The sequence below is a fragment of the Stenella coeruleoalba genome, assembly GCF_951394435.1.
Source record: "Stenella coeruleoalba genome assembly, chromosome: 16".
Taxonomy (NCBI): domain Eukaryota; kingdom Metazoa; phylum Chordata; class Mammalia; order Artiodactyla; family Delphinidae; genus Stenella; species Stenella coeruleoalba.
Window position 1 is genome coordinate 73,381,748 of NC_137162.1, and position 27,912 is coordinate 73,409,659.

General features: G+C 39.4%; 1 protein-coding gene across 3 annotated transcripts in view; it reads right to left on the reverse strand.

Annotated features, from left to right (window-relative positions):
* BICC1 (BicC family RNA binding protein 1) overlaps positions 1-26,920 on the reverse strand; it is a 300,351-nt gene extending 273,431 nt beyond the window's left edge. For 2 of the 3 annotated variants that reach the window (XM_079899309.1, XM_079899310.1), the window contains exon 1: positions 26,497-26,819. In XM_079899309.1, the coding sequence (XP_079755435.1) occupies positions 26,497-26,686 (190 nt within the window). In that variant the 5' untranslated portion in view covers positions 26,687-26,819. Of the gene's footprint in view, positions 1-26,496 lie in introns of all 3 variants that reach the window. The other variant, XM_079899308.1, reaches the window with a different exon arrangement.
* Between the last annotated feature and the right edge of the window lie 992 nt (positions 26,921-27,912).

The following is a 27,912-nucleotide window of genomic DNA, read 5'->3' on the forward strand; positions in this document are numbered from 1 at the left end:
ACCTCAGTTATACTGGATTAGGGTCCACCCTAATGACTTCACTTTAATTTGATTACCTATGTAAAGACCCTGTCTCCAAACAAGGTCACATTCTGAGATTCTAGGGGTTAGAACATCAACATACGGATTTGGGGTGGACACAATTCATTCTACAACATATACATAGATATGTATGTATGTGTACATTATATATATATATATATGCATGTATATATGCTACATGTATGTATATAACTAGAACCATTCTCATCAATTATCGAGACAATTTAATTGTACTGAATATTTTTCATTCCACTTCTAAAGTGTCTCATATCCCTAGTAATGTGAATTGTAACACAGTGTACGACACTTTAATTCTTTCCTTTTTAGATTCATAATGCAGATCACACATATATATCCATGCTTCACCACTAACCAGAGGTGTTTCAAGCCAAGCAGCCTGAAACAAACATTCAAAATAGGGCATATTTTCCAATGGAGGTAAAGATTATAGTGTAACCAACAGGAATGTGCAAGCAGGCAATAATTTAATTTAGTACCTGAGCCAAACCATGATAGTCCACTTGAAAAATAGGGAAACTTGAGAAAGTGATACTGCTACAATTGTTAACTATGGAATGCAAGAACATTTAAACTTCAAGTCATACAAATCCATTTCGTACATTTATTTTTTTAAAGAAATGTTTATTCAGCACATTTGGGACTTGAGAGCTTGAAAATAACTGAATCCTTTTTCCTGTTATGTGCATGTTAACACCAAATGTAAATGCTATTACAAGGTTCCAGTTACCGCAGGACTCTGCCTTCTGTGCTGACTTATTTTTATGCATCTCTCAGAAGGAAATACTCATGGTTCAGGTTTCAATGGATGAATGCTTTCACCCTTATGAAATACACAAAGTGTTCCCCTCTTGAAACTTTTAACGAAAGATAAAGAACTAGTTAGGATTCTTCAAGTGCCTTTGCTCTTTCATTTTGAAAACTTTTAAAGAGTTTTTAAAAGATCATGACTGTTCATAAAGGTTTACCTAAGGCGAATCTGTCGTATTAGGTTAAAAATCAGATGACAGCACACAGGATTTTGTTCTTTTTTGGTTTCTTATTGTGGTCAATAAAACATAAAATTTACTATCTTAACCTTTTTTAAGTGTACAGTACAGCAGTGTTAACTATATGCACATTGTTGTGCGTCAGAGCTCTAGAAGTTTCTCATCTTGCAAAATGGACGCAATAACCACTGAACAACGACTCTCCATTTCCCTCCCCCCAGCCTCTGGTCCCACCATTCTACTTTCTGTTTCTAAGACTTTGACTATTTTAGATACCTCATGTAAGTGGGATCATGCAGTATATATTCGTCTCTTCGTGACTGACTTACTTCATTTTCTCACTTAGTATAATGTCCTCAAGCTTCATCCACGTTGTAGCATGTGACAAGATTTCCCTCCTTTTAAGCCTGAATAACATTCTGTTATATGTACATACCATATTTTGTCCATTCATCTACTGATGAACATTTAGGCTGCTTCCAACTCTTGGCTATTGCAAATAATGCTGCAATGAACATGGGTGTGAAGCTATCTCTTTGAGATACTGTTTTCAATTCTTTTGTATATATACCCAGAAGTAGGACTGCTGGATCATATGACAATTCTATTTATAATTTTTCAAGGAACCTTCATACTGTTTTCCATACCAGCTGCTCCACTTTACATTCCCACCGAGAGTGCACAAGCGTTCTAATTTCTCCACATCTTCAGCACAATACTTGTTATTTCCCAGTTTTTTGATAACGGCCAACCTAATGGATGTGAGGTGATATCTCACTGTGGTTTTAAATTGCATTTCCCTAATGATTATTTGAGGTTGAACATATTTTCTTCATTTTTGGCCACTTGAATATCTTCTTTGGAAAAGGGGCTATTAAAGTCCTTTATCCACTTTTTAATTATATTGTTTTTTGTTCTTTATTATGGCTATCAGTCCCTCAATCAGATCTACGGTTTGCAACTACTTTCTCCCATTCCATAGGCTACCTTTTCACTCAGCTGATTGCTTCCTTTGCTGCACAGAAGATTTAAAGTTTGATCTATTTGATCTAGATCAAATAGATCAAACATTTGTCTATTATTGCTTTTGGTGTTTGTGATTTTCATGTTATATCCAAGAAATATAATTGCCAAATCCAGGGTCATAAAGCTTTTCCCCTGTTTTCTTCCAGGATATTCAGGTCTTACATTTAGGTGTTTAATCCATTTTTTTACTGAAGTATAGTTGATTTACAATACTGTGTTAGTTTCAGGTGTACAGCAAAGTGTTTCAGATGTAGAGAATGGACTTGAGGACACAAGGAGGGGGATGGGTAAGCTGGGACGAAGTGAGAGAGTAGCACTGACATATACACACTACCAAATGTAAAATAGATAGCTAGTGGGAAGCAGCTGCATGGCACAGGGAGATCAGCTCCAGGCTTTGTGACCACCTAGAAGGGTGGGATTGGGAGGGTGGGAGGGAGACGCAAGAGGGAGGAGATATGGGGATATATGTATATGTATAGCTGATTCACTTTGTTATACAGCAGAAACAAACGCAACACTATAAAGCAATTATACTCCAATAAATATGTTAAAAAAAAGTGGCTCAGTTATATATTTTTTTCAGATTATTTTCCATTACAGGTTATTACAAAATATTGAATATAGGGTTTCCCTGGTGGCGCAGTGGTTGAGAGTCCGCCTGCCGCTGCAGGGGGCACGGGTTCGTGCCCCGGCCCGGGAGGATCCCACATGCCGCAGAGCGGCTAGGCCTGTGAGCCGTGGCCGCTGGGCCTGCGCGTCCGGAGCCTGTGCTCCGCAACGGGAGAGGCCACAACAGTGAGAGGCCTGCGTACCCCCCGCAAAAAAAAAAAAAAAAAAATATTGAATATAATTCCCTATGTTATACAATAAATCCTTGTTGTTTATCTATTTCATATTCAGTAGTTTGTATCTGTTAATCCCATACTCCTAATTTATCCCTCTCCCCTCCCTTTCTGCTTTGGTAACCATAAGTTTGTTTTCTATGTCTGTGAGTCTATTTCTATTTTGTATATAGGTTCATTTGTATTGTTTTTTAGAATCCACACGTGATATATTTGTCTTTGTCTGCCTTACTTCACTAAGTATAATAGTCTCTAGGTTCATCCATGTTGCTGCAAATGGTAGTATTTCATCCTTTTTTATGGCTAAGATTCCATTGTGTGAGATATAGATAGAAAGATAGATAGATAGATACGTAGGTAGATAGGTAGATAGATAGGTGTCACATCTTCTTAAGCCAAATTTCTATTAATGGGCACTTGGGTTGTTTCCGTGTCCTGGCTATTGTAAATAGTGCTATGAACATTAGGGTGCACGTTTCTTTTCAAATTAGAGTTTTTGCCTTTCCCAGACAAACACCTAAGAGTAGGATTTCTGGATCATATAATAGCTCTATTGTTAGTTTTTTAAGTAACCTACATACCATTTTCCATAGTGGCTGCACCAATATACACTCCCACCACCAATGTAGGAATGTTCCGTTTTCTCCACAGCTTCTCCAGTATTTATTATTTCTAAACTTTCTGATAATAACCATTCTGACCAGTGTGAAGTGATACCTCACTGCGGTTTTGATTTGCATTTCTCTAATGATTAGTGATGTTGAACATCTTGTCATATGCCTGTTGGCCATCTGTATGTCTTCTTCAAAGAAACGTCTATTTAGGTCTTCTGCCCATTTTTCAGTTGGGTTGTATTTTTGCTCTTGAGTTGTATGAGCTGTATGTATATTTTGGAAATTATGCCCTTGTCAGTCGCATTGTTTGCAAATATTTTCTCCCAGCCTGTAGGTTGTCTTTTCATTTTGTTTATGGTTTCCTTTGCTGTGCAAAAGCTTTTAAGTTTGATTAGGTCCCATTTGTTTATTTTTGCTTTTATTTCTTTTGCCTTGGGAGACTGATCGAAGAAAATACTGCTATAATTTATGTCAGAGACTGTGTTGCCTGCCTATGTTCTTTTCTAGGAGTTTTATGCTGTCATGTCTAATACTTAGGTCTTTAAACCATTTTGAGTTTTTTTTGTATATGGTGTAAGGGAGTGTTCTAATTTCACTGATTTACATGTAGCTGTCTGGCTTTCCCAGCACCACTTGTTGAAGAGACTGTCTTTTTTCTATTGTATATTTATGCCTCATTTGTTGTAGATTAATTGACCATAGGTGTGTGGGCTTATTTCTGGGCTCTCTATTCTGTTCCATTGATCGATATGTCTGTTCTTGTGCCAATACCATGGTGGTTTTTTAAAATTAATTTCTATTGGAGTATAGTTGCTTCACAATGTCGTGTTAGTTTCTACTGTACAGCAAAATGAACCAGCTTTACATATACATATATTCCCTCTTTTTTGGATTTCCTTCCCATTTCGGTCACCACAGTGCATTAAGTAGAGTTCCCTCTGCTATACAGTATGTTCTCATTAGTTATCTATTTTATGCATAGTATCAATAGTGTATATGTGTAAATACCAATCTCCCAATTCCTCCCCCTCCCCCCATGCTGTTTTGATTACTGTAGCTTTGTAGTATAATCTGAGGTCTAGAAGGGTTATGCCTCCAGTTTTGTTGTTTTTCCTCAGTATTGCTTTAGCAATTCTGAGTTTTTTGTGGTTCCATATAAATTTTAGGATTATTTGTTCTAGTTCTGTGGAAACTGTCATGGGTATGTTAACAGGGATTTCATTAAATCTCTAGATTGCTTCAGGTAGCATAGCCATTTTAAAAATATTAATTCTTCCAATCCAAGAGCATGGGGATATCTTTCCATTTATTTGAATCACCTTCAATTTCCTTTATTAAAGTTTTATAGTTTTCAGCATATAGGTCCTTCACCTCCTTGGTTAAGTTTATTCCTAGGTATTTTACTACTTTTGATGCAATTTTAAATAGGATTTTTTTCTACTTTCTCTTTCTGATATTTCATTGTTAGACTAAACAAATGCAACAGATTTCTGTATGCTAATTTTGTATCCTGCTACCTTGCTGAATTCATTTATTAGTTCTAATTAGGGCTCTCTACATAGAGTATCATGTCAACTGCAAATAATGACAGTTTTACTTCTTCCCTTCCAATTTGGATAATTTTATTTCTTTTTCTTGTCTGACTGCTGTGGCTAGGACTTCCAATACTATGTTAAATAGAAGTGGTGAGAGTGGGCATCCTTTTCTTGTTCCTGAATTTAGCAGGAAAGCTTTCAGCTTTTCGCCGTTATTATATTGGCTGTGGGTTTATCATAAATGGCTTTTATTATATTGAGACATGTTCCCTCTACACCCACTTTGCGGAGAGTTTTTATCATGAATGTAGGTTGAATTTTGTCAAATGCTTTTTCTGAATCTATTAAGATGATCGTGTGGTTTTTGTCTTTCCTTTCGTTAACGTGGTATATCACATTGATTGATTTGCATATGTTGAACCATCCTTGAGACTCTGGAATGAATCCAACCTGATCATGGCGTATGATCTTTTTTATGTAATTTTGGATTCAGTTTGCTAATATTTTGTTGAGGATTTTTGCATCCGTATTCCTCAAAGATATCGGCCTGTAATTTTCTTTTTTGTACTGTCTTTGTCTGGTTTTGGTATCAAGGTAATGGTGGCTTCACAGAATGAATTTGGGAGTATTTCCTCCTCTGCACCTTTTTGGAAGAATTTGAGAAAGATAGTTTTAACTTCTTTGTATGTTTCATAGAATTCCCCAGTGAAGCCATCCAGTCTTGGACTTTTGTTTGCAGGGAGTTTTTAATTACAGCTTCTATTTCACTTCTAGTGATCAGTCTGTTCAAATTATCTCTTTTTTCTTGACTCAGTTTTGGCAGGCTCTATGTTTCTAGAGACTTGTCCATTTCTTCTAGGTTGTCCAATTCGTTGGCAAATAACTGTTCATAGCATCCTCTTATGATTTTTTGTATTTCTGTGGTATTGGTTATTACTTCTCCTCTTTCATTTCTTATTTTGTTTATTTGGGCCCTCTCTCTTTCCTTCTTGGTGAGCCTGGCTTGAGGTTTGTCAATTTTGTTTATTTTCTCAAAAAACTAGCTCTTAGTTTTATTGATCTTTCCTATTGTTTTTTTCCTCTATTTTATTTACTTCCTCTCTGATCTTTATCATTTCCTTTCTTCTCCTACTTTGAGTTTTCTTTGTTCTTCTTTTTCTAATTATTTTAGACAATAGGTTAGGTTGCTTATTCAAGATTTTTCTTGTTTCTTGAAGAAATCTAGTATTGCTATGAACTTCCCTCTTAGAACTGCTTTTGCTGCATCCCATAGACTTTGTGAAGCTGTGTTTTCATTTTCATTTGTCTCAAGGTATTTTCTGCTGTCTTCACTGATTTCATTGTTGACCCATTGGTTTTTTAGTAGCATGTTGTTTAGTCTCCATGTGTTTGTGCTTTTCGCATTTTTCTTTCTGTGTTTGATTTCTAGTTTCATACCACTGTGGTCAGAAAAGATGCTTGAAATAATTTCTATCCTCCTAAGTCTTTAATCCATTTGAGTTAATTTTTATATATGGTGAAAGGTAAGGGTCCAAGTTAATTCTTTTCAACGTGGAGATCCAGTTTTCCTATCATCACTTGCTGAAGAGACTATCCTTTTCCTATTGTATAGCCTTGTCACCTTTGTCAATGAGAAGGTTTATTTCTGGGTTCTTTATTGTCTATATGTCTGTCTTTATGTTAGTACCATTGTGGTTTGATTACTGTAGCTTTGTAATATGTTTTGAAGTCAGGAAGTGTGAGGTTTCCAACTTTGTTCTTCTTTCTCAAGACTGGTTTCACTATTTGGGGTCCTTTGAGATTCCATATGAATTTTTATGTTTTTTCTATTTCTTCAAACATGACATTGAGATTTTGATAGAGTTTGCAATGAATCTGTAGATCATTTGGGGTAATATAAACATTTTAACAACGTTAAGTCTTCCAATCTATGAAAACAATATGTCTTTCCGTTTGTCTTTTTGCCAACAATTTTTGTAGTTCTCAATGTTCAAGTCTTTCACCTAATTAAATTGATTCCTGTTTTATTCTTTTTGTTTTTGTTTTTGTTTTTGGCGGTACGCAGGCCTCTCACTGTTGTGGCCTCTCCCGTTGCGGAGCACAGGCTCCGGACGCGCAGGCTCAGCGGCCATGGCTCACGGGCCCAGCCGCTCCACAGCATGTGGGATCTTCCCGGACCGGGGCACGAACCCGTGTCCCCTGCATCGGCAGGCGGACTCTCAACCACTGCGCCACCAGGGAAGCCCCTGTTTTATTCTTTTTGATGCTACTGTAAATGGTACTGTTTTCTTAATTTCCTTTGTGGATTGGTCATTATTAATGTATAGAAACACAACTGACTTCTGTGTGTTCATTTTATATCCTGCAACTCTGAATTCATTTATTAACTCTAACAGGGTTTCATGGAATCTTTAGAGTTTACACAATATCAAGTATATATAAGATCACGTCATCTGCAAACAGATAATTTTACTTCTTCCTTATCTATTTGGATGTCTTTTCTTTTTCTTGTTTGATTGTTCAGGCTAGGATTTACAGTACTATTTTGAATAGAAGTAGTGAGTGTGGGCATCCTTGCCTATTTCCTGATCTCAGAGGAAAAGCTTTCAGTTTTTCACCATTGAGTGATATTAACTGTGGGCTTTTCATATATGTCCTTTATTATTACATTGAGGTAATTTCCTTCTATTGTGTTTGTTGTACATTTTTATCATGAAAGGATGTTAAATATTGTCAAATGTTCTTACTGCATCAATTGAGGTGCTCATGTGGGTTTTGTCCTTCATTCTGTTAATGTGGTATACTACACTAATTTTCATATGCTGAACCATATTTGCATTCCAGGAATAAATCCCACTTGGTCATAATGTATAATCTTTTTAACTTGCTAGAATTTAATCTCCTAATATTTTGTTGAGGAGTTTTGCATCAGTATTCATCAGGGATATTGGTATGTAGCTTCCTTTTCTTGTAAAAATAAAATTTTTCTTGTAAAAATGAAGATCTTTGATTTTGTCATCAGGATAATGGGGACCTCATAGAATGAGTTTGGAAGTGTTTCCTCCTCCTCAATTTTTAGGAAGAGTTTGAGAAGAACAGATGTCAATTCTTCTTTAAATATTTGGTGTCATTCTCCAATGAAGCCATCTGGTTCTGGGCTTTTCTTTGTTGCAAGGTTCTTGATTACTGATCCTATTATTCTAGGAATTTCCCCATTTCTTCTAGACTATCCAATTTGTTGGTATATAATTGTTCACAGAAGTCTTTTATGACCCTTATTTATGTGGCATCACTTGTAATGCTTCCTCTTTCATTTCTGATTTTTGTTACATGAGACTTCATTTATTCTTAGTCTAGCTAAGAACTTTTCAATTGTATTGATCTTTTCAAAGAACCAATCCTAATTCATTGATTTTTTTTCTATTGTTTTTCTATCCTCTATCTCTTTGATTTCTGCTCTAGTCTTTACTATTTCCTTCCTTCTGCTAACTTTGGATTTAGTTTAGTCTTCTTTTTCTAGTTCCTTGAGTTGTAAAGTTAAGATGTTGATTTGAATATTTGTTCTTATTTAATGAGGCATTTACCACTATAAACTTCCCTCTTACTACTGTTTTTGCTGCATCCCATAGTTTTGGTACATAATTATTTTCATTTTAATTTGTCTCAAGATATTTTCTAATTTCCCCTGTGTTTTCTTCTTTGATCCACTGATTATTCAGAAGTGTGTTGTTTAATTTCCACATATTTGTGAGTTTTTCAATTTTGTTTTTTTTTTGGGTGGGGGGGGGGCTATTGATTCACTGTTTAATCCATTATGATCAGAAAAGATACCAGCTATCATTTCAATTTTCTTAAAGTTGTTATTACCAGTTTTGCAGCATAACATATGATCTATCCCAGAAAATGGTCTATGCATACCTAAGAAGAATGTGTATTCTGCTGTTGTTGGGTAGAGTGTTTTATATTTGTTTGTTAGGTCCAACTGGTGTATCATATTGTTCAAGTCCTCTGTTTCCTTGTTAACCTCTGCATGACTGATCTCTTATTAAAAGTGGGGTGTTGAAATCTCTGCCTATTATTGTGTTACTGCCTATTTCTCCTTTCAATTCTGTCAGTGTTGGCTTCATATAATTGGATGCTTTGATGTTAGGTGCATATATTTTAATTGTTATAACTTCTTAGGGAATTAAGCCTTTCATATTATATAATGACCTTCTTTGTCTCGTGTCAGTTTTTGACTCAAAGCTTATTTTGTCTGATATGACAACCCCTACTCTCTTTTGGTTACCATTTGCATGGAATACCTTTTTCCATCCTTTCACTTTCAGCTTGTGCATGTCCTTATACCTAAAGTGAGACTCTGGTAGACAGCATATAATTGGCCTTTTTTTTTTTCTTTTTTATCCATTAAGCCACTCTACGTCTTCTGATTGGGGAGTTTAATCTGTTTACATTTAAAGTAATTACCAATAGGGAAGGACTTAGTATTACCATTTTGTTAACTGTTTTCTGTAAGTCTTGTCAGTATTTTGTCCCTCTTTTCCTCTTTTGCTGCCTTTCCTTGTGTATTGTTGATTTTTTATAGTGACATGCTCTGATTCCTTTCTCATTTTCTTTTGTGCATCTTCTATAGGGATTTTCTTTACCAGAGAGCTTTATGTTTTCATATGCTTTAGTGATTACGAACTCCCTCAGTTTTTATTTATCCAGGAAAGTCTTTATTTCTCCTTAACTTCTGAAGGACAGTTTTGCTGAATATAGCATTTTTGGTTGACAAGTGTTTTTCTTTCAGCACGTTGAATAGATCATCCCACTCCCTTCTGACCCATAATGTTTCTACTGAGAAATCTGCTGGTTATCTTATAGGAGCTCCCTTGTAACATAACAAGTTATTTTTCTCTTGCTTCTCTCAAGATTCTCTGTCTTTGATTTTTGATTGATCAAAGGACTTCCTTGGGTTCTTCCTAGTTGGACTCTTTCAAGCTTCTTGAATTTGGATGTTCATTTCCTTCGTTAGATTTGGGGAGTTTCCTGCCATTATTTCTTCAAAGAAGCTCTGTGCTTATCTCTCTCTTCTCTTCAGGGACACCCATATAGTATATTTAGTCCTGATAGTGTCCCATAAGTCCCTTAGGCTTTTTTCACTTTTCTTCATTTTTTTTCCTATCATTCCTCTGATTCAATTATTTCAAATGAACTGTCTTCAAATTCACTGATTCTTTCTTCTGCTTGACCGAGTCTGATATTGATCCCCTCTGGTGAATTTTTCAATTCAGTACTGTATTCTTCAGCTCCAGAATTTCTGTTTGGTTCTTTTTTATAGTTTCTCTTTTTTGATATTCTCATTTTGTTCATATATTGCTTTCCTTATTTAATTTACTGTGTTCTCTTACAGTAGACCGAGTTTCTTTAAAATGATTATTTTGAACTCTTTGTCAGGTAATTCATAGATCTTTATTCCTTTAGGGTCAGCTTCTTGAGATTTATTTTGTTCCTTTGATTGAGCCATGTTTTCTTGCTTTTTTGTGTGCCTTGTTATCTTTGTTATGATTTTTGCACTTAAAAAACGGCCACCTCTCCCAACCTTTATAGATTGGCTTCGTACAGAGGAAGACTTCCATATCAGTCAGCCCAGCTAGAGATTCTGGGGGCCTTTCAAACCTTTTACAAAAATGCCTCTTCTCGAGGCATGCTGGGTGAAGGGAGGTCTGCTGGTTTCTTTTTCATGAGTCTCTCACTCCCTCTGATGTCTGTCTGCAGCACTGCAGGTTCTCTGGCACTGCCATAGGCTGCTAAGTTCTCTCTAGTTCTCAACAACCTCCAGGCATCAAAACTAGCCAGTTCCCCCATCAGTACTCCAAGTCAGGCAAAATAGAAACCAATCCCTCGGGTAGTCCCCAAAAAAGCTGGAAGGTTGAATGTATGTTCCACTATTCTCTCTGCCTTCCAAGGGAAGGCATATTGGGCTTTTTCTCTCAATTGCTAGCTCTGCTGGCTTGGGAAAGGGGCTGGTGTAGGTGAAATGAAACCACTTTTCTAATCCATTTCACTGCAGCTGTTCTTGCCTTTGAGCATGCCTGGGCATTCTCATAATGGTTTTTTGAACTGTATATTGTTGTTAAGTCAGTGTTTCTGTCAGGCAGTGAGTTCTGGAGCTCCTTACTCCACCATCTTTCTGGCCACAGAAAGGTTTATTTCTGTCATCTCACATTACAGCAAACTCAACAGAAACATACACGATAGACGTCATCAAAAATTTACAGTAAAGACTTTTCTTTGATTTAGAACAAAGAGTATGTCACATTTTAAGCATCCACTTCTTTATCTCCCTTTTTTTGCATTCAAAGTATATAAAGATATTGTACTGTAGGGACTTCTCTGGTGGCGCAGTGGTTAAGAATCTGCCTGCCAATGGAGGGGACGTGGGTTTGAGCCCTGGTCCAGGCAGATCCCACATGCCGCAGAGCAACTAAGCCCGGGCGCACAACTACTGAGCCTGCGCTCTAGAGCCTGCGAGCCACAACTACTGAAGCCTGTGCCTAGAGCCTGTGCTCTGCGACATGAGAAGCCACTGCAATGAAAAGCCCGTGCACCACAACAAAGAGTAGCCCCCGCTCGCCACAACTAGAGAAAACCCACGCACAGCAATGAAGACCCAATGCAGCCAAAAATGAAAAATAAATTTAAATTAATTAATTAATTAAATAAAGATATTGTACTGTATACACCATCTCACCCCCACTACACTTCATCTCTGATTCCAGTCAGGCTACAGTAAATGGCTCTGCTCATATGTAAACCCACTTTGTACTGACAGTGGCTCACCTCAAGCTTACACAACAGACTTCTCATGTCCTGCTCTGGTAGTTTGCTGGATGTATGCAGGGGTTGATAGGTGTCACACGTTTGTAACCCAGAAGTACAGAAGGGGCAAGCCTCATGGGGTAACCCTCAATCCTCTTCAAAGAGGGACAGAAGCTGATAGACAAATGATTATCTGAGTCCCTTATATGGATGATTTATGGATACAGACTCTGCGACTCACCAGAAATAGCAATCACCCTCAGAGGTAACCAACTCAATTATACATCATTAGTAGTGGCTTTGCCTTCTTCCCCATGTGACTCTCCTTATTCCCTCACTTCCTCTCCTTGAGAGTACTTCCCAAATAAACTAGCTATCGCAAGCCCTCATCTTATGGGAGAGAGGTAGGCAACCCCAGACTACGATGCACATTAAGTAAGCACACCCTTATTCTATGGGATCTCCTTTTCTTTTCTATTAACAAATTCAGGTAGGTTTCCTCTCCTCCACTAGATTGTATTCCTCTTAAAGGTAAAGGGCCTCATTCACTTATGCAGTCCCATTACATGACTTCATGATTTTAACACATACAGTAATTTCCCACTGGGTTTTTCAAATGGCTTCACTGTTCCTGAATAATTTATAATGAGAGACAAATTTCACAAGGTTGAAAGCTAATGACTCATACAGAACTTCAAAATCAAATCCATTTTAATAATATTTTTTGCTCAAGCCTACTTGTTTTGACTTGGTCAAATAAACTTTCATAGATAATGCATCCCAGATATTCATTCACTGATAGTAAAATTTGGGGGGGGGGGGGCCACGCCGTGTGGCTTGCAGGATCTTAGTTCCCCGACCAAGGACTGAACCCAACCCCAGCAGTGAAAGCGCTGAGTCCTAACCACTGGACCACCAGAGAATTCCCAGTAAATATATTTTTGAAGCTATCTTTCTGTTTAGGTGACAGTATGACTGCCAGCAATGTTTTACTAAATTACAGATCCCTGTAAAATAAATTAAAACTCTATAGATCTATGCTAATCTTGGGTTCCTATTTCCCATATAAAAATTTTTTTAATTTAAGAAAAACAGTCCCCTGGACTAAAATAAACATTTCTTTATAGGATTGCTCCTGCAATACAAAAGCTAAACATATATTTTCCTGACTTTTTAAAATTAAATCATTATAATCAAGCAATTTAAAACATTATAAAAGCTTGTCAGAATATTGACTTCGGGACTTGCCTGACAGTCCAGTGGTAAAAACTCTGTGCTTCCAATGCAAGGGGCATGGGTTCAATCCCTGGTCGGGGAACTAAGATCCCGCATGCCATGCGGCAAAAAAAAAAAAAAAAAAAACAAATATGCAAAATATTGACTTTGTTTGAATGGCACTTCAAAAGCTCAGCACATGATAAAGGAATCAACTCAGAACATAATACAAGCTTTAGTGGTATTCTGTACAACACAAGAGAAATATTTTGCTAGTTCTCAATAAGCAATTAAAACGATTCTGAAAATACTTAAAATCTGGACATACAGATGTCTTTTCAATTGAGATTTTACTCTAATGAATACTATTATGTTTCCCTGCTACATTTCTCTAGTGGTTTACATGACAGATATAAACCCTGGCACGTGGAACTTGATAACTGGACACACTGGCAAAGGAGGAAGGAAAATGTGACAAAAAGATGCTACTTGGGGAAGCATACGATCTCCTCTGCTCATCTAACACAGTGTGTCAACACCAGCAAGTCTCAACTATGGTTTACACTGTCATTCCTGCTCAGTGACTGCCGAAAACCTTAAATTAGCTAACATCTATCCCACAGAATAGAGGGCACTGTAAACCTGACTGCCAAGATGTCAGAAAGCAGAGCTTGTGGTCAGCTGCCTTGGGAATACTTGCTCCTCCAAAGATACTCCAACTGCCTTCATTCCAGCATCTTCCCCGTTTGCTGTGAATGCTCATGTGCGTGTTTCAGATCAAGGCAAATGCGTACCAAAACTACTCACGGATGTAGAGCTGAGTCAGACCCTAACACCACATGCCAAGTACTATTGGGCTTGTACTGTATACTGTGCAAAAGACTCAGAACACTGGAGTTGGAAAGGATTTTAGGGGACATCTAATCCAAACCCTAAAAAGTTAAATAACTTATACAAGATGACAGTGTCAGTGGAAAGACCAGGTCATGAACTCAAGTTGCCTTGAGTTCCCAGTCACCCGCTCTGCTGCGAGGAGTGGTTTATTTCCCTTAACCCAAAATACCTCAGTGAGTATCCTAGTGCAATGAACAAACTAACATTAAAAAAATCTCTTATCTGAGATGCTTTAAAAGCATATTTAAACAAGTATCTGGAGATGTATTATTCTAAGAATAAGATAACCGAATAAATTGAAAAATTATATTCACCTTGACAAATTTCAATTTATAAAACTAATCAGACACAGCCATAAATTATCCCACACTAACCTCACTTGAATTAAGTTTTGCATATCCTCATTCAAAACACCATGCTAATGCACTATCACTAATAACACAACATTCTACACAAGCCCTAGACTGAGGGTGAAGAAAGACTACCTTGCACGTAGGGAATTACTCTGCCTTACTTACTTATGTAAGGCAGAACTATTTGGTGTTTCTTAAGGCCAAGCACATGTCCTAGCTTTACAGTTCCGTTCTATGAGGTCAATGCCAGGTCCACCAGCCCAAAATGGTAGTCTTTAATCCAGATCCATCATGAGCCATTTACTCTGCAAACACACACAGGTATTTTCACAGCACTGGGCTGGAGGCTGCACAGGAATAAGAAATGAATTTGAAACATGTAGACCATGTACAGGGCACCAACTGCGAGCCAACTTTACGTACATTCTCATATGATCTTCACAAAAACCCTAGGAGAGAGGTATTATTATCCCAGTTTCACAAAGGAAGAAACAGAGAAAACTTAACCAAAGCTAGCAGAAGGCAGCGCTCTGGAACGTCTGCATTCTCACCAAGGATTCTAACCACCTCTGTGCCTACCACCACAGCCCTGCATTTCGGCAGGAAACTGAGGAAGCAATAAAACCTTTTCTGGAGTATAGTTTATCATCCTAGACTCAGATTTGATATGTCTCCACACTACGTAACAGCTATGACTCTGTAACAAACCCAAGAGGAAAACCAGTGTCTAGGTCCACTCAGAATTCCAAAAAGAAACCCATGCCCCAGATTTAAAGGACTTACAGACACAAACTAGAGGATAAACATATGGACACCAAGTGGGGGGGAGGGGGGTGATGAACTGGGAGATTGGGATTGACATATATACACTACTGATACTATGTATAAAATAGATAAGTAATGAAAACCTACTACAGAGCACAGGAAACTGTACTCAGTGCTCTGTGGTGACCTAAATGGGAAGGAAATCCAAAAAGAGGGGATATATGTATACATCTAGCTGATTTGCTTTGCTGTACAGTATAAACTAACACAATACTGTAAAGCAACTATACTCCAATAAAAATTAATTAATTAAAAACTAAAATTAAATAAAGGAGTTACAGCTTTTGTGTCTATAAAACAAAGACCCAAACAGTATCTATATCTATTGGGTTGTTGCATGAGAGGCTGAGATGACTGAACAGGCATAAAGCACCAAAACAGTGTCTCACACATAGTAAGTGCTTAATTAAAGTTGGCCGCTGCTTTCAAAATCGCCGCTATTCTTCAGTAACCATATTCCTCAAAATTTTTTCCTCGGAATATAGTTTCAAAGGAGAAAAAAGCTATGTAATTCGCATTCACCATAAGGTGGTCTATAACTGCAAAAAAAATTTTTTTTGATCAAAGGTACCATTATCCAACCATAAAATTTTAATTCTGAGTACTTGCTTAGAAACACAAAAACATTTAATATATTAGATTAATGCTGAATACAAAACAGTAGTCAATGCTACAACAACAGCTACATAACCCTTATGCCAATAGTCAAGGACTGTATTTTAAGGACTACATTTCAAGGCAGAAAAATGAAAATAGCTGTTAGGAAGGTGAGATTACCAATGATTATTTTTCTTTTTAAAAGTTCCCCCTCATACTACTTTTTAAATTTCTGTAATAAAAAATGTGTGCTATTAAGTTATTTGATAATATATTAAACAGATGTCTGTTACACCTGACTTTATAGGAGTCTGTAGGACAACTAAATGCATTCTGAGCCTGCTATGCCGTAATATAGTATATCCCTTCCACAGAAATATATAGGGTTGTGCTCTTCCCCCCAGTTCCTTACAAGCTACTCTCTAAACAACGTTGTGCCAGTTATAAATTATGCTCCTAGACTAAAATGCTTCAAGGTGGTTTAATAACATGGAGAAAGTACTAGGTTCAAGGGTAAAGGGAATCAGGGCTTCCCTGGTGGCGCAGTGGTTAAGAATCAGCCTGCCAATGCAGAGGACATGTGTTCGAGCCCTGGTCCGGGAAGATCCCACAAGCCGCAGAGCAACTAAGCCCCTGCACCACAACTACTGAGCCTGCGTGCCACAACTACTGAAGCTCACGTGCCTAGAACCCGTGCTCCGCAACAAAAGAAGCCACTGCAATGAGAAGCCCGCGCACCGCAACCAAGGGTAGCCCCCACTCACCACAACTAGAGAAAGCCCGCGCGCAGCAACAAAGATCCAACACAGCCAAAAATAAACAAGTTTTTTTAAAAAAAAGGAGTAAAGGGAATCAAAGAAAGAAAAGAACCTGAACATTCTTAATTTTGATCACCGTCATCTAACTATCTAGCAATATTTCTCAAAGTGTATTCCTGGGAACACCTACATTAGACTCACACAAGATTCTTTTCAAAATACAGATTCACACCACAAAGTACAGATTCAAACCTACAGAGCTGGAATCTCTTGAGAGGCCCAGAGTTAGCCATTTTGTACAATCTCCCCAGGAGATTTTTATGCACACAGATTTTAAGAACTAGTGATTCACAGTCATGCTACTCAGGTATGATAAACATAATTCAAAGTTTGCTATGAAAGAAACAAACAGAACTCTAACTCTGGATTGGTGATTCAATTATTTCCTAACTTCTCACAACCGCCAGCTCAAATAAGCCAGGATGTGGGATCACACGTACAAGGAGAAGAGAGCCTACAAATTTGTTGTCTCTTCTGCCTACCACATGAATCTTTCCAGAAAAGTTTTTTGCAAACTTTATCAAAAGCCTTAAAAATACCTATCCCCTTTGAGCTAAAATTTTCACTAGTAAGAATTTTTCCTCTGAGAATAATTAAGGATGAAAAAAAAAAAGGTTTTTAGGCAAAAGTATTTGGGGCAGCAGTGTTAACATTCATCACCTGCCAATTCTTGAGTATATGCACTACATCTGGCACTGGTGCATGCTTGACATACAGTATTTTTAACCCTCACAACCTAGAAATGATATTCATTCCATTTTAGAGATGAGAAGACTGAGGTTCAGAGAAATTATTAACTTGCCCCTGGCCACACAACCAATAAATGATAGAGCCAGGACCTGAATCTGGGACATTCTGAGTAGAAACATTAGGTTCTTTCCACTGCCTGGCCACCTAAAAATGTTATAAAATATCATAATGTTTAAGCAAATCATGACATGTCAAGGTAATATTATATAGCTATTTAAAACCATGTTCTTCCTTATCTACAAAACAGAAATAGAGTTAAAGATGTAGAAAACAAACTCATGGTTACCAGTGAGTAAGGGGCGAGGGAGGGATAACTTGGAAAATTGGGATTGACATTACACACTACTACATTTAAAAAGATAACTAATACAACCCTACTGTATAGCACAGGGAACTCTACTCAATACCCTGTAATGGCCTATATGGGAAAAGAATATAAAAAAGAGTGGATATATGTATATGTATAACTGATTCACTTTGCTGTACACCTGAAACTAACACAACATTGTAAGTCAACTCTACTCCAATAAAAATTTTTTAAATAATAAAACCATATTCTTCAAGAATCTTTAAAGAAATGGAAAATATCCGTGATACAATGTAAAGTGAAAAAGAAGGGAAGTATGATCCCAGTTTAGAATTTAAGGGGCACAAGTCACACAAGGGTAGGAACCATATCTACCTTGGTTTTGTCTGCACCCCCAAAGCCCAACCCTGTACCTGACATATAGTAGGAACTCAATATCTGTTGCAAAAATAAATTATGTGTGAGCGTACTTTTTAAAGACCAGGAAAAAATTCCCAAAATATTATCAGTGGTTATTGCTGGATTCTGGGCTTAGAGGTGACTTTTGGTTTTTCTTTTTTACATCTGTTTGTATTTTCAAGTATTCTATAATAAGTTTGATTACTTTCATAATCTGAAAAAAAATACAATGGCTAATTTTCAAATCTTCTGTTTAAGCATCTTCCTATACAAGAGAGTTAAGCTCCAGATCAACTCAGTATGCAGACTAATATGTGGTTTATCTTATTCACTGTAACAAAGAAACTACTTTATAGCTAGAAAGTGAGCATTATCTTTTCATATGCCAGCATCATAAATGGGAACAGGATTTAATATGTGTTATAAATATAAATGCTTTCATCAACTACAGTTATTAGTAGCTTATTAGGTGGTAAATAGATTTATAAGTGTATAACATCTACAAAATGTTTCTATTAATGGTTTGTGCATTTTGGATACTTCCCTAAATACTAATACCATAAGGATTAAAAATCAAATGTGGTGGCTTTTGCAGCAATAACAACAAGGGTTTCTTGCCAAGATCATCCCCACACTGAAAAAGACATTATAGGTTAGCATTAAAATTGTGCCTCAGGACTTCCCTTGTGGCTCACTGGTTAAGAATCTGCCTGCCAATGCAGGGAACCGGGTTCGAGCCCTGGTCTGAGAAGATACCACATGCCGCGGAGCAACTAAGCCCGTGTGCCACAATTACTGAGCCTGCGCTCTAGAGCTCTGGAACCACAACTACTGAGCACACACGCCTAGAGCCCGTGCTCCGCAACAAGAGAAGCACAAGAGAAGCCACCGCGATGAGAAGCCACCGCGATGAGAAGCCCGCGCACCGCAACGAAGAGTAGCCCCCACTCACCGCAACTAGAGAAAGCCCGCGTGCAGCAACGAAGACCCAACACAGCCAAAAAAATAAAATATAAATTTTTAAAAAAATTGTGCCTCATCCCAGGTAGTTTATTAAGCATTTTACATAAAGGAATATTCATGGTCACTATTATCCCATGCATTTTTAAAGAACTAGATTTTTAAATAAAGAGAACGAACCAAGGATGAGCCAACTGGTATTTTTATTAGCTCATCATTCTGGACAATTTCAAACAGCAAAACACGGTATAAATCTGATGATAATTCTATTATCAAACTGCCTGCAAAACAACTTCATCTTCTGAACAAATTCTGGCTTCGCTGGCCAGATGCTATTGCAGCGGCCACTCCAAGAAAACCCTAAAGAAGGGCAGAAGTGTGAGCTACACTGAACCTGTCTATTCTAAAAGCGACTTGAGATGAGTGGTGGGAGGGGAGAAAAGATATCTTAGAGTAAGAAAAGGTAAAATGTCAGGGAGGGAAGGACTGGGAGTCTGGTGTTAGTAGATGCAAACTATTTACATATAGGATGTATAAACAATGAGGTCCTACTGTAGAGCACTGGGAACTATATTCAGTATCCTGGGATAAACCATAATGGAAAAGAATATAAAAAAGAATGAATATATGTGTATAACTGAGTCACTTTGCTGTACAGCAGAAATTAACACAACACTGTAAATCAACTATACTTCAATAAAAAATTAAATAAATTAAAATAATAAAATTTTTTAAAAAGGTAAAATGGACGTTTGTATTGTGTTGTATGATTTTCAATGAAAAAAAACACCTGACAGGCAGAAAACAGTGGAGGAGAAAAAGACAGTTACAGTACTTGGGGGCCCTAGGTCTTGTTTGTAAAAGGAGTAACAACATGAGAACTGCTTTCCATGATCAAAGCTGTTTTCTCTTTGGGAATTAGATTTATTCCCAGACTATGCCAAGAAGAAATTCCACCCACATAAGCATTACCAAATCATCTAGATTTCTAGGGGTTATCAATGCAGGCCAAAGTCTCTGACACAGGGAAGCTTTCGCATCAGGTACAACTTGGAATTTCTGTCACAGTGCCCTCTGCTTTGCCCTTTGTGGGGAAACTACGGGTTGGATCACTGGGCATCCATTCTGACTCCCTTCTTCTTTGCCTACTTTTACGAGAGAAGCTAGAAAAGAAGTCGCTTTCCCAGAATCTCTTGTAGCAAAGAGTGGCCAAAGAAATACAGATGGAAGTTCCAGGAGAGAGAATTCTTTGTCACACAAAAAGGCAAAATCTTGAATAAAAAAACAAACCAAAACATTTTTGTTTCCCTCCCTTTTCCCTGCAGAGACCACAGGCGCATCTCAAGGCATAGCCTTGGCCGGACTGCACCAATGAGGCCAAAGCCATCAGCTGGGATGGCCGAGGTCAGGGGGTAGGTTGCTGGGCTCCCTGAAGCCCCTGAGCAGCTCTTGGGGCCTGGCCCTCTTAGTCCCAGATTTTTTTGTTTCAACAGGAAAATAAATCCCTGGCCTGTTTAAGTCACTCTGTGTTGGGTTTTCTGATAGTCACAGCCAAATAAATACATTCCTGCCTGTTAAAATCATCGATATAACAAGCCCTTTCTATGTTTTAACTTATCAATGATCAACTTAAGCAAAACCCCAGAAGTCTTCACAGAGATAAGACTGATGGAGAGCGCTGACCCCCTGCCCACGAGTGCAGGGTTGTAACACCCTCTCACAGCATCCTCGCGGGGCTCTGCAAGAGGTGAAGTTAGGACCCCAACCCAGGCCAGCGTGATAGCAGTTCCTGAACTCTTCACCGCCAGGCTACACAACTTCTGATGGATTTTATTCATTTAGTTTCTAAAACAATCTGAACCTTCAGTTGTGCTCTCTGAGCCTACTACGCTTGTCGTAATAAACTTTTCTGATTGGAGGAAGACTTTCACTGAAGAAAATAGGAAAAGATTCATATGCAGTTGTTTTAAAAAACTAAAACAAAAAACCTGACAAGCATTTGCTTTCCAGTGTTTTGAAATCCTTATGCATCACATGGCACGGGGCTGCTGGGGCTGCTGCAGTACCGTCTACCAAACACCACGTGCCTGGCACTGAGCTCCACTTTTCACACACATCGTCTCGTTCTGAGCTCACAGCACCCCTGGAAGATAGGACCATCATGGTCCCCATTTTACAGGTGAGCAAACAGAACACGTTAGCCCAGGCACAACATTTTCTTTGAAAAAGTCTCTTTCGAGACACCAATGAATGACAAGTTCAGAGCAACATCAAACTACAATGGAGATTAATAGATTTTTGCCGCTAGTCTTTAGTAAAAATATTAGAAGTGACGGGCTCCGGACCATTCAAAGAATGAAAACTACTCAAGGCAAGAACAATGACAGCTAAAGAGAGTGCAAAGCCCTCTCCTCCTGCACAAAATCTAAAACTCCACACTCGTGTCCGATACAGCTTTACTCAGTACATGCTCATCCACCTCTACAAGGGGCTAATACGCTGGACATACGGTGAGCTACCAGGAAAGCCAATAAAAATATTTAGATAGCTGTGAATGTTCATTTATTATAAACCATTTAATTCATTTTCAAATATATTTGATTTTCATTTTCAATATAAGAATGTGCATTTTATGAACTATGGTTTTTAATAAATATGGTTATTAGTGATTTATTCAGCACTTACTCTGTGGCCAGCGCTGTGATGTTTTACATCCATCTTTTTTTCTCTTAATGGTCACAACCACCTCAGATGTAGGCACCATGATTAACACCGCCTTTCATAAATGGGGCTGCAGGTAATGAATTTTCCCAAGCTCCCTATTTAAAGGTAGGACCAAGACTCAAATCCAGATCTGGCCAAGAACACTTTGCTTTCAACCATTAAGCTTCATAAAGTTATTGGATTTGTTCTTATTGTTTATTAGCCTTAATCAAGCCTTAGCTAGAAAACTACATTCAGCTTAGCTCTTGTTTATTTTCATTTTCAGCACTCCCCCATTCTCATATATTTTTACTTCATCTCTCCCTGATCCCACAAAAGCATCTAAAACATTATTATCTATTTACCAAATTATAAGACAATCTTCACTAAAGTTTGCCAAATTAAAAAGATATGTAGGGACTTCCCTGGTGGCGCAGTGGTTAAGAATCCGCCTGCCAATACAGGGCACACGGGTTCGAGCCCTGGTCCAGGAAGATCCCACATGCCGCGGAGCAAATAAGCCCATGCGCCACAACTACTGAGCCTGCGCTCTAGAGCCCACGAGCCACAACTACTGAAGCCTGTGCGCCTAGAGCCTGTGCTCTGCAACAAGAGAAGCCACAGCAATGAGAAGCCCGTGCACCGTAACGGAGAGTAGCCTCCGCTCGCCACAACTAGAGAAAAGCCTGTGTGCAGCAACAAAGACCTAACACAGCCAAAAAAATAAATAAGTTAATTAAAAAAGAAAAAAAGATATGTAATTATATAACTGCTGCTCTTGTTTTTAATCAATGTGTGATCAGCTGTTTTAGTGGCTAGTTCTACTCCTCAAGCAAGCAGTGATCAGTGATTCCTTTTCTGCCCATCACTGTGAACATGTAAAAACATGTTTGTTTTTTAAATTTTTGGCCACGCCGCATGGCACATGGGATCTTAGTTCCCCAACCAGGGATCCAACCTGTGCCCCCTGCATTGGAAGCACAGGGTCTTAACCACTGGGCCAACAGGGAAGTCCCCAAAACATGGTTCTTAATGTCTTTAACAGCAATATCCTAAAAGCCCACCAGACATTAACCTCAATTCATAAAAACAGGCCACTGCCCCCAGCCCACAATTCTTTCTATGATGAAATACAAGGGATTCCAAACCTTGAAAATGCCTATGAGTCTAAATTTTATGTAGGGATTTTTAACTGTACAGCACGTGTATATGTTTTTCAGTGTAACAATAAAAGTATAATCATAACATGTAAAACAACCCCAAAAGAAGAAAAAGGAAAAGTATAAATGTACAAAATCCATGTTTGTCTCTCAGGACACTGGCCAACACCAAGGCTGTATTTCTGACTCTTGACCCATTTATTTGCTACCTTCTCCCAGACTTTCCTCTAGACCACTCTTCTCCCTCTTTGCATACCATAAGTCACATTTAATTGACTGAAATGAATCACTACTACTATCCCACATGAAATATGAAGTCTAAATTCTGAAGATCAGTATTAAGTAAATCAAGAACAATTTTTCTTCATTATTATGTTGTCCATCGTATCTATTCCAAGGCCTACCATCCCCATCAAAAACCTAAACTAAACGTGAAAATCAATTCCCATTTACAAAACTGTTGACTAATATAATCAATAATCTTCATTTAGATTCAAAAAGAAGTGTCAGATACTCTGCATGGCTGTTCCAAAGTAGTTATTAGATAAAAAACAAAAGCAAAAAACAAAAAACTAGTGATCTTTTTTCCTACATTTTTGGCCTGGTGGATTTTATGTGTATCAGTTCTTTGGGGATTCATCCAAGAATGGTATTTTCATTTCTTTGACCACTACCCTACTGCCTATATTTTAACCTCACTGAATTTTTGGTCCATTGCGTAGAAGAATTTCTCTACTAATAAAAATACAACCCATTAAAGATTAACTTACCCCCAGGACAGTCTCTCTGGAAACAAATTCCAAGCATTATAATCACCAATTTGCACTATGTAGACTTAAAGGCAGAGAATCTTATTTACCCTGATTTAAATTGGAAACCTGCACATATTTTAAGGCGACTGTCTGAGGAAAAATGGCAAATCCAAATCAGAAACCCAACCAGGCAAATACAGACTTTTCTTAACTGGCACTTTTCAAATGAAAAACTTTCCACCCAAGGATATCTAACAATATTAGAATATTTGTTGACTTTCCAAACTTCCTACCTTGTTCTCTATTTTACTTCTGCAATTATGAAACTGCAAAATTCTTTTGTTCTCTAGATATTTAGATATAGAGTACTGTCAGAAATTGTGATAGGCACTGGAAGTCATTTGAATCCATGCTATAATATTTATTAGTAGTAATAATAAAATCAACTGATATATATTAAGCTGTTAGCATTTATAAAACAGTGTGGCAAGTTTTAGCTTATTAGGCTTTATCTCTGTTAATTCTCACAAAACTCTAAGAGAAAGGTACTAATATCAGTCCCATTTTACAGACGGACAAACTGAGATGGGGAGGTGCCCAGGAACTGTCCCAAGGTTCCACAGGGAACCTAGGTCTGAGTGATTCCAGTTGCCCACGCTTGCCTTAACCACCTAGTATCAAGCAATGAGACACATGATTATGTTTGGTTCAGAAACTAGTCTTATTCCTTCAAACATGGTGGTTCTAACAAAATTTGACACCAGGAAGCATGCATGACAAAATGCCTTGGTACACAGTGCACTGGGTGCTATTGTCGAATGTGTTCAAACTTACTATCTTGGAAGGCATAATTCACTTATTAGTGACTTTGGAAAGTTAATCAAAGCACTATGTTCAATTATTCAAGAAATCTTTGGAGTTGAAGTGTGAATACTTCACTAATTCATAGGTTGTTGAAGAAATACTAACTCAAGAGTTTCTGTAAAAGAAACTTCACCACAGCAAAGAAATTTTAAACTATCTCATGTCAGAATATCATATCTACAAAGAGAATGGCCTTCAAATTTTAAAAAATGTCTTACCTATATTTTGTTTTATTCTAAATGTAAATTAATTGATTCAAAAAAGAAATCCACTTCTAAAGCTCAGGTTATGCAAGAGGGCTTCCTAGGAGCTAACATCACTGTCTTTACTTGCATGTGCGTAGGCAAGACAGGTAAGGAAGACGTAGAAGATCCATCTTTCACAACCCTCCAAATGTACAAAATAAACTAGAAACTTGTTGAAAGGATAGGTATGTGTGTTATCAGTTCAACCCAAACAATCTCACAGCAATATTTTCCTGAATAAATTTAATATTTTGTTTTATAATAGGAACTAGGCAAAAAAGAACCACAGAACAAATGGAATAACTAAAATAGGTTACTGAAAGGCAACTGGGGCTTTAATTTCCAGATCCACTTTGCAATATTCCTATTTGAACAGTTTATCACAGAAGTAACTCTCCTAGAAAGTTACATAATTTAAGGAGGAAAAAAATAGGGAGTAAGACAGAGACATGATAAGCACTGGGGATGTTTATCAATTAAAAAAAAGCAAAAAGAGAGATGAGTTTGTAACTCATCCAAAAATGTCTATCAAACACTCTTGCTATTTGTTTCCACCAAGTTATTGTTTTGGAAAACATCTTGTTCTGTCTTAAAATAACCTGCCTTATTGTTCTAAAAAACCACTGCATTTCCACGGAGGGCTAAATAGCTCCCACACTGCGATGCACTGACTGATCAAGTCAAAGTAAATTAGGCACCAAGCCACAAAAGAAAGTTGGAAAGCTCCAATCCTCCCTTCATATAAGGATACGAGCTACTGAATGAATCCACCACTGCACCCTTAGTGAAATTAATGCCTGGTCCCTCTACTATTTTAAGAATAACAGTCATTCAAATTACCTTATTTCTCTGGATGATGGAAATGAACCACACTGGGGACTACAGGTAAGCTAGTAATTAACATTTTTAGGGGAGATCAAAATGACGTTGGACATTTTAGCACTCACTCTGAGAACTCCAATCCTCCCATTAAAAGTCAAAATTTGTTCCCAGTCCTGTATGGTTAAAGCTGTTACGCCTGGGAAAGTCCCAGAGAAACGAGGGAGTTTAAAAAAAAAACCAAAAAAAAAAAAACAAATTGTGAAAGACAAAGTCAGATAGATACCCATAATACGGGAAGACTTTTATGAACCGAGTGTAACTCAAGATGTGTTTTATAAGCCTGTCAGGAGATGAACACGCACTGTCCCCCAACCCAGCAGCACTGCCCTGACACTTTGGCCGCTCACCCCCATGCTGGCCCCTCTTACTCTGGGTGCGGGGCGGGAACTCCTGTCCTAAGCTTTGACATCTGCAGAGCGTTTCCCAATAGCGAGACAAGGCCCCTCAGCTGGAGGAAGTGGATACTGACAAGAGGAGGGAGAGAAACAGAGACAGAGCTAGAATTCCAGAGTGCCAGAGAGTGGGGAGGGAGTCACGCATACTCTGCGCGGTCCGACTGGGTCCGGATAGCATAGCCCAGGTGTCCTGACTAAAGCTGGCATCTCCAAAGTCCAAGAACGCAACTTGGGCGCGCGGGTACAAACACGGCCTTCGGCTTTTCTGAAGCCGGTCAAGTTAGCACAGGGTTCTCGGTGCCCGGAGACCTGAGAGGCGTGGAAGGGTGGAGACTCCCGCGAGGTCTGCACTCCCTGGATGTCCTCCGGCTCCGCGGGGGAAGGGACGGGGGAACTAAGTCGGCTTTGGGCCGGAGCGGCGGGCGCCGGGACGCGGGGCGGGGATGTCCGGGAAGGAGTCGCGGGCGCAGCCCGGGAGTCCGAGAACGCGGGGTGGATGCCTACCTTGTAACATGGCCTCAAGTTTCTTCCTGTCCACGCGGAAGCGCTCCTCGCTCCACTCGGGGCTGTGCAGGGGCGCTCCGGCGACCAGGTCGTCCTCCGAGCCGGGCATGGGCGAGTCGGTACTGCGCTCGCTGTTGGAGCCCGGGTCCGACTGCGCCGCCAGGTAGCCGGGCTCGCCTTGAGCGGCCATGGTGGGCGCGCGGCGCTCGGGCTCCGGCTGCGGCCGCCGCTCTGCCTGCGCCGCCGCCTCCGCTCGCCCACCGGGCTCGACTGGCTCCCCGCGCCGCGGCGCTAGCTCGTGCCCCCGCGGCCGCCGACGCCGCCGCCAACGCCGCCGCCACGGAGCCCCCTGCGCATCCCAGCCCCGGGCGCCGCCTACGCCTCCCGCCGCCCCTGGTCCGGGCCCCGGTCCCCGGCCAGTGGCTGCGCCGCCCCCCGCCAGCAACGCCCGCGCGGAATGAGTGCGCCGCGCCGCCCGCGCCTCCATCCGCAGGGCCCCTGCGCCCCCTCCCCGCCCGCCGCCCCTGCAGCCGCGCGCTCATTGGCCGGGCCGGCCCACGGGGAGCCGCGGCGGGCGGGCGGCCGGCCCCTGGCTCGCGCACTTACTCGCGCGCACACACTCACCACGTACACGCTACCACTTTCCTGCGCTTACACGTCTAAATCTTGTCCCACACACATGCTTTCATAGTTCTTCCGTCACAGACACTCGCAAGTTCAAGCACAGCACTCTCCTGAACGCGCTCGAAGTACACACACAATGCCCCTTCTATTGACGTACACACACTACACCCTAAAATTCACAGCCCCAGTCGGTCCCACAAGTTTGAAACAGGAGGAAGGAGAAAAAGAGAAGGATTGCGGAAGAAACAACGTCCATCTCTCTCACACATCACTGTGGTCCTTGCTTCCAGGCAGCTCACTCGTCCACCAAATGTTAAAACCAGATTTCTCCTCTCATCTCAGCAAAGTGGCCAGCGGCACAAGAGGCGGACAAGAGGCTTACTCTTTTTATTGTGAGGAATGGGATTTTTTTTTTCTTGAATGAGGTGAGGAGGGAGTCATTTTCTATGTGATTCTCAAGGAGTGGATTCAGCTGATTTAAAAAAAAAAAAAAACAAGGAGGGCTCAGGAAAAAAGAGGCTCTGAGATTGCAGTGGCGGTTAGCTGGGTCCCACTGGCATCTGGGCAGGGCTGTCTTGTCAGGGACTGAAGGCTTTTCTCTGTTCCCAAGGTCAGTCCCTCCAGCAAACGAACCTCTGAGCCTACCTGACCAAGCCGGCTCACCCACTGCCACTCTCAAACTTGAACTTGAAGCACCAGGAAATCCTGTTGGAACTCTGTTTTTCCAGTTCACATTGATTCTTACTCTCTTGTGACCAAAAGCACAAATTTTTTTTTGACATTTTTAGGGGC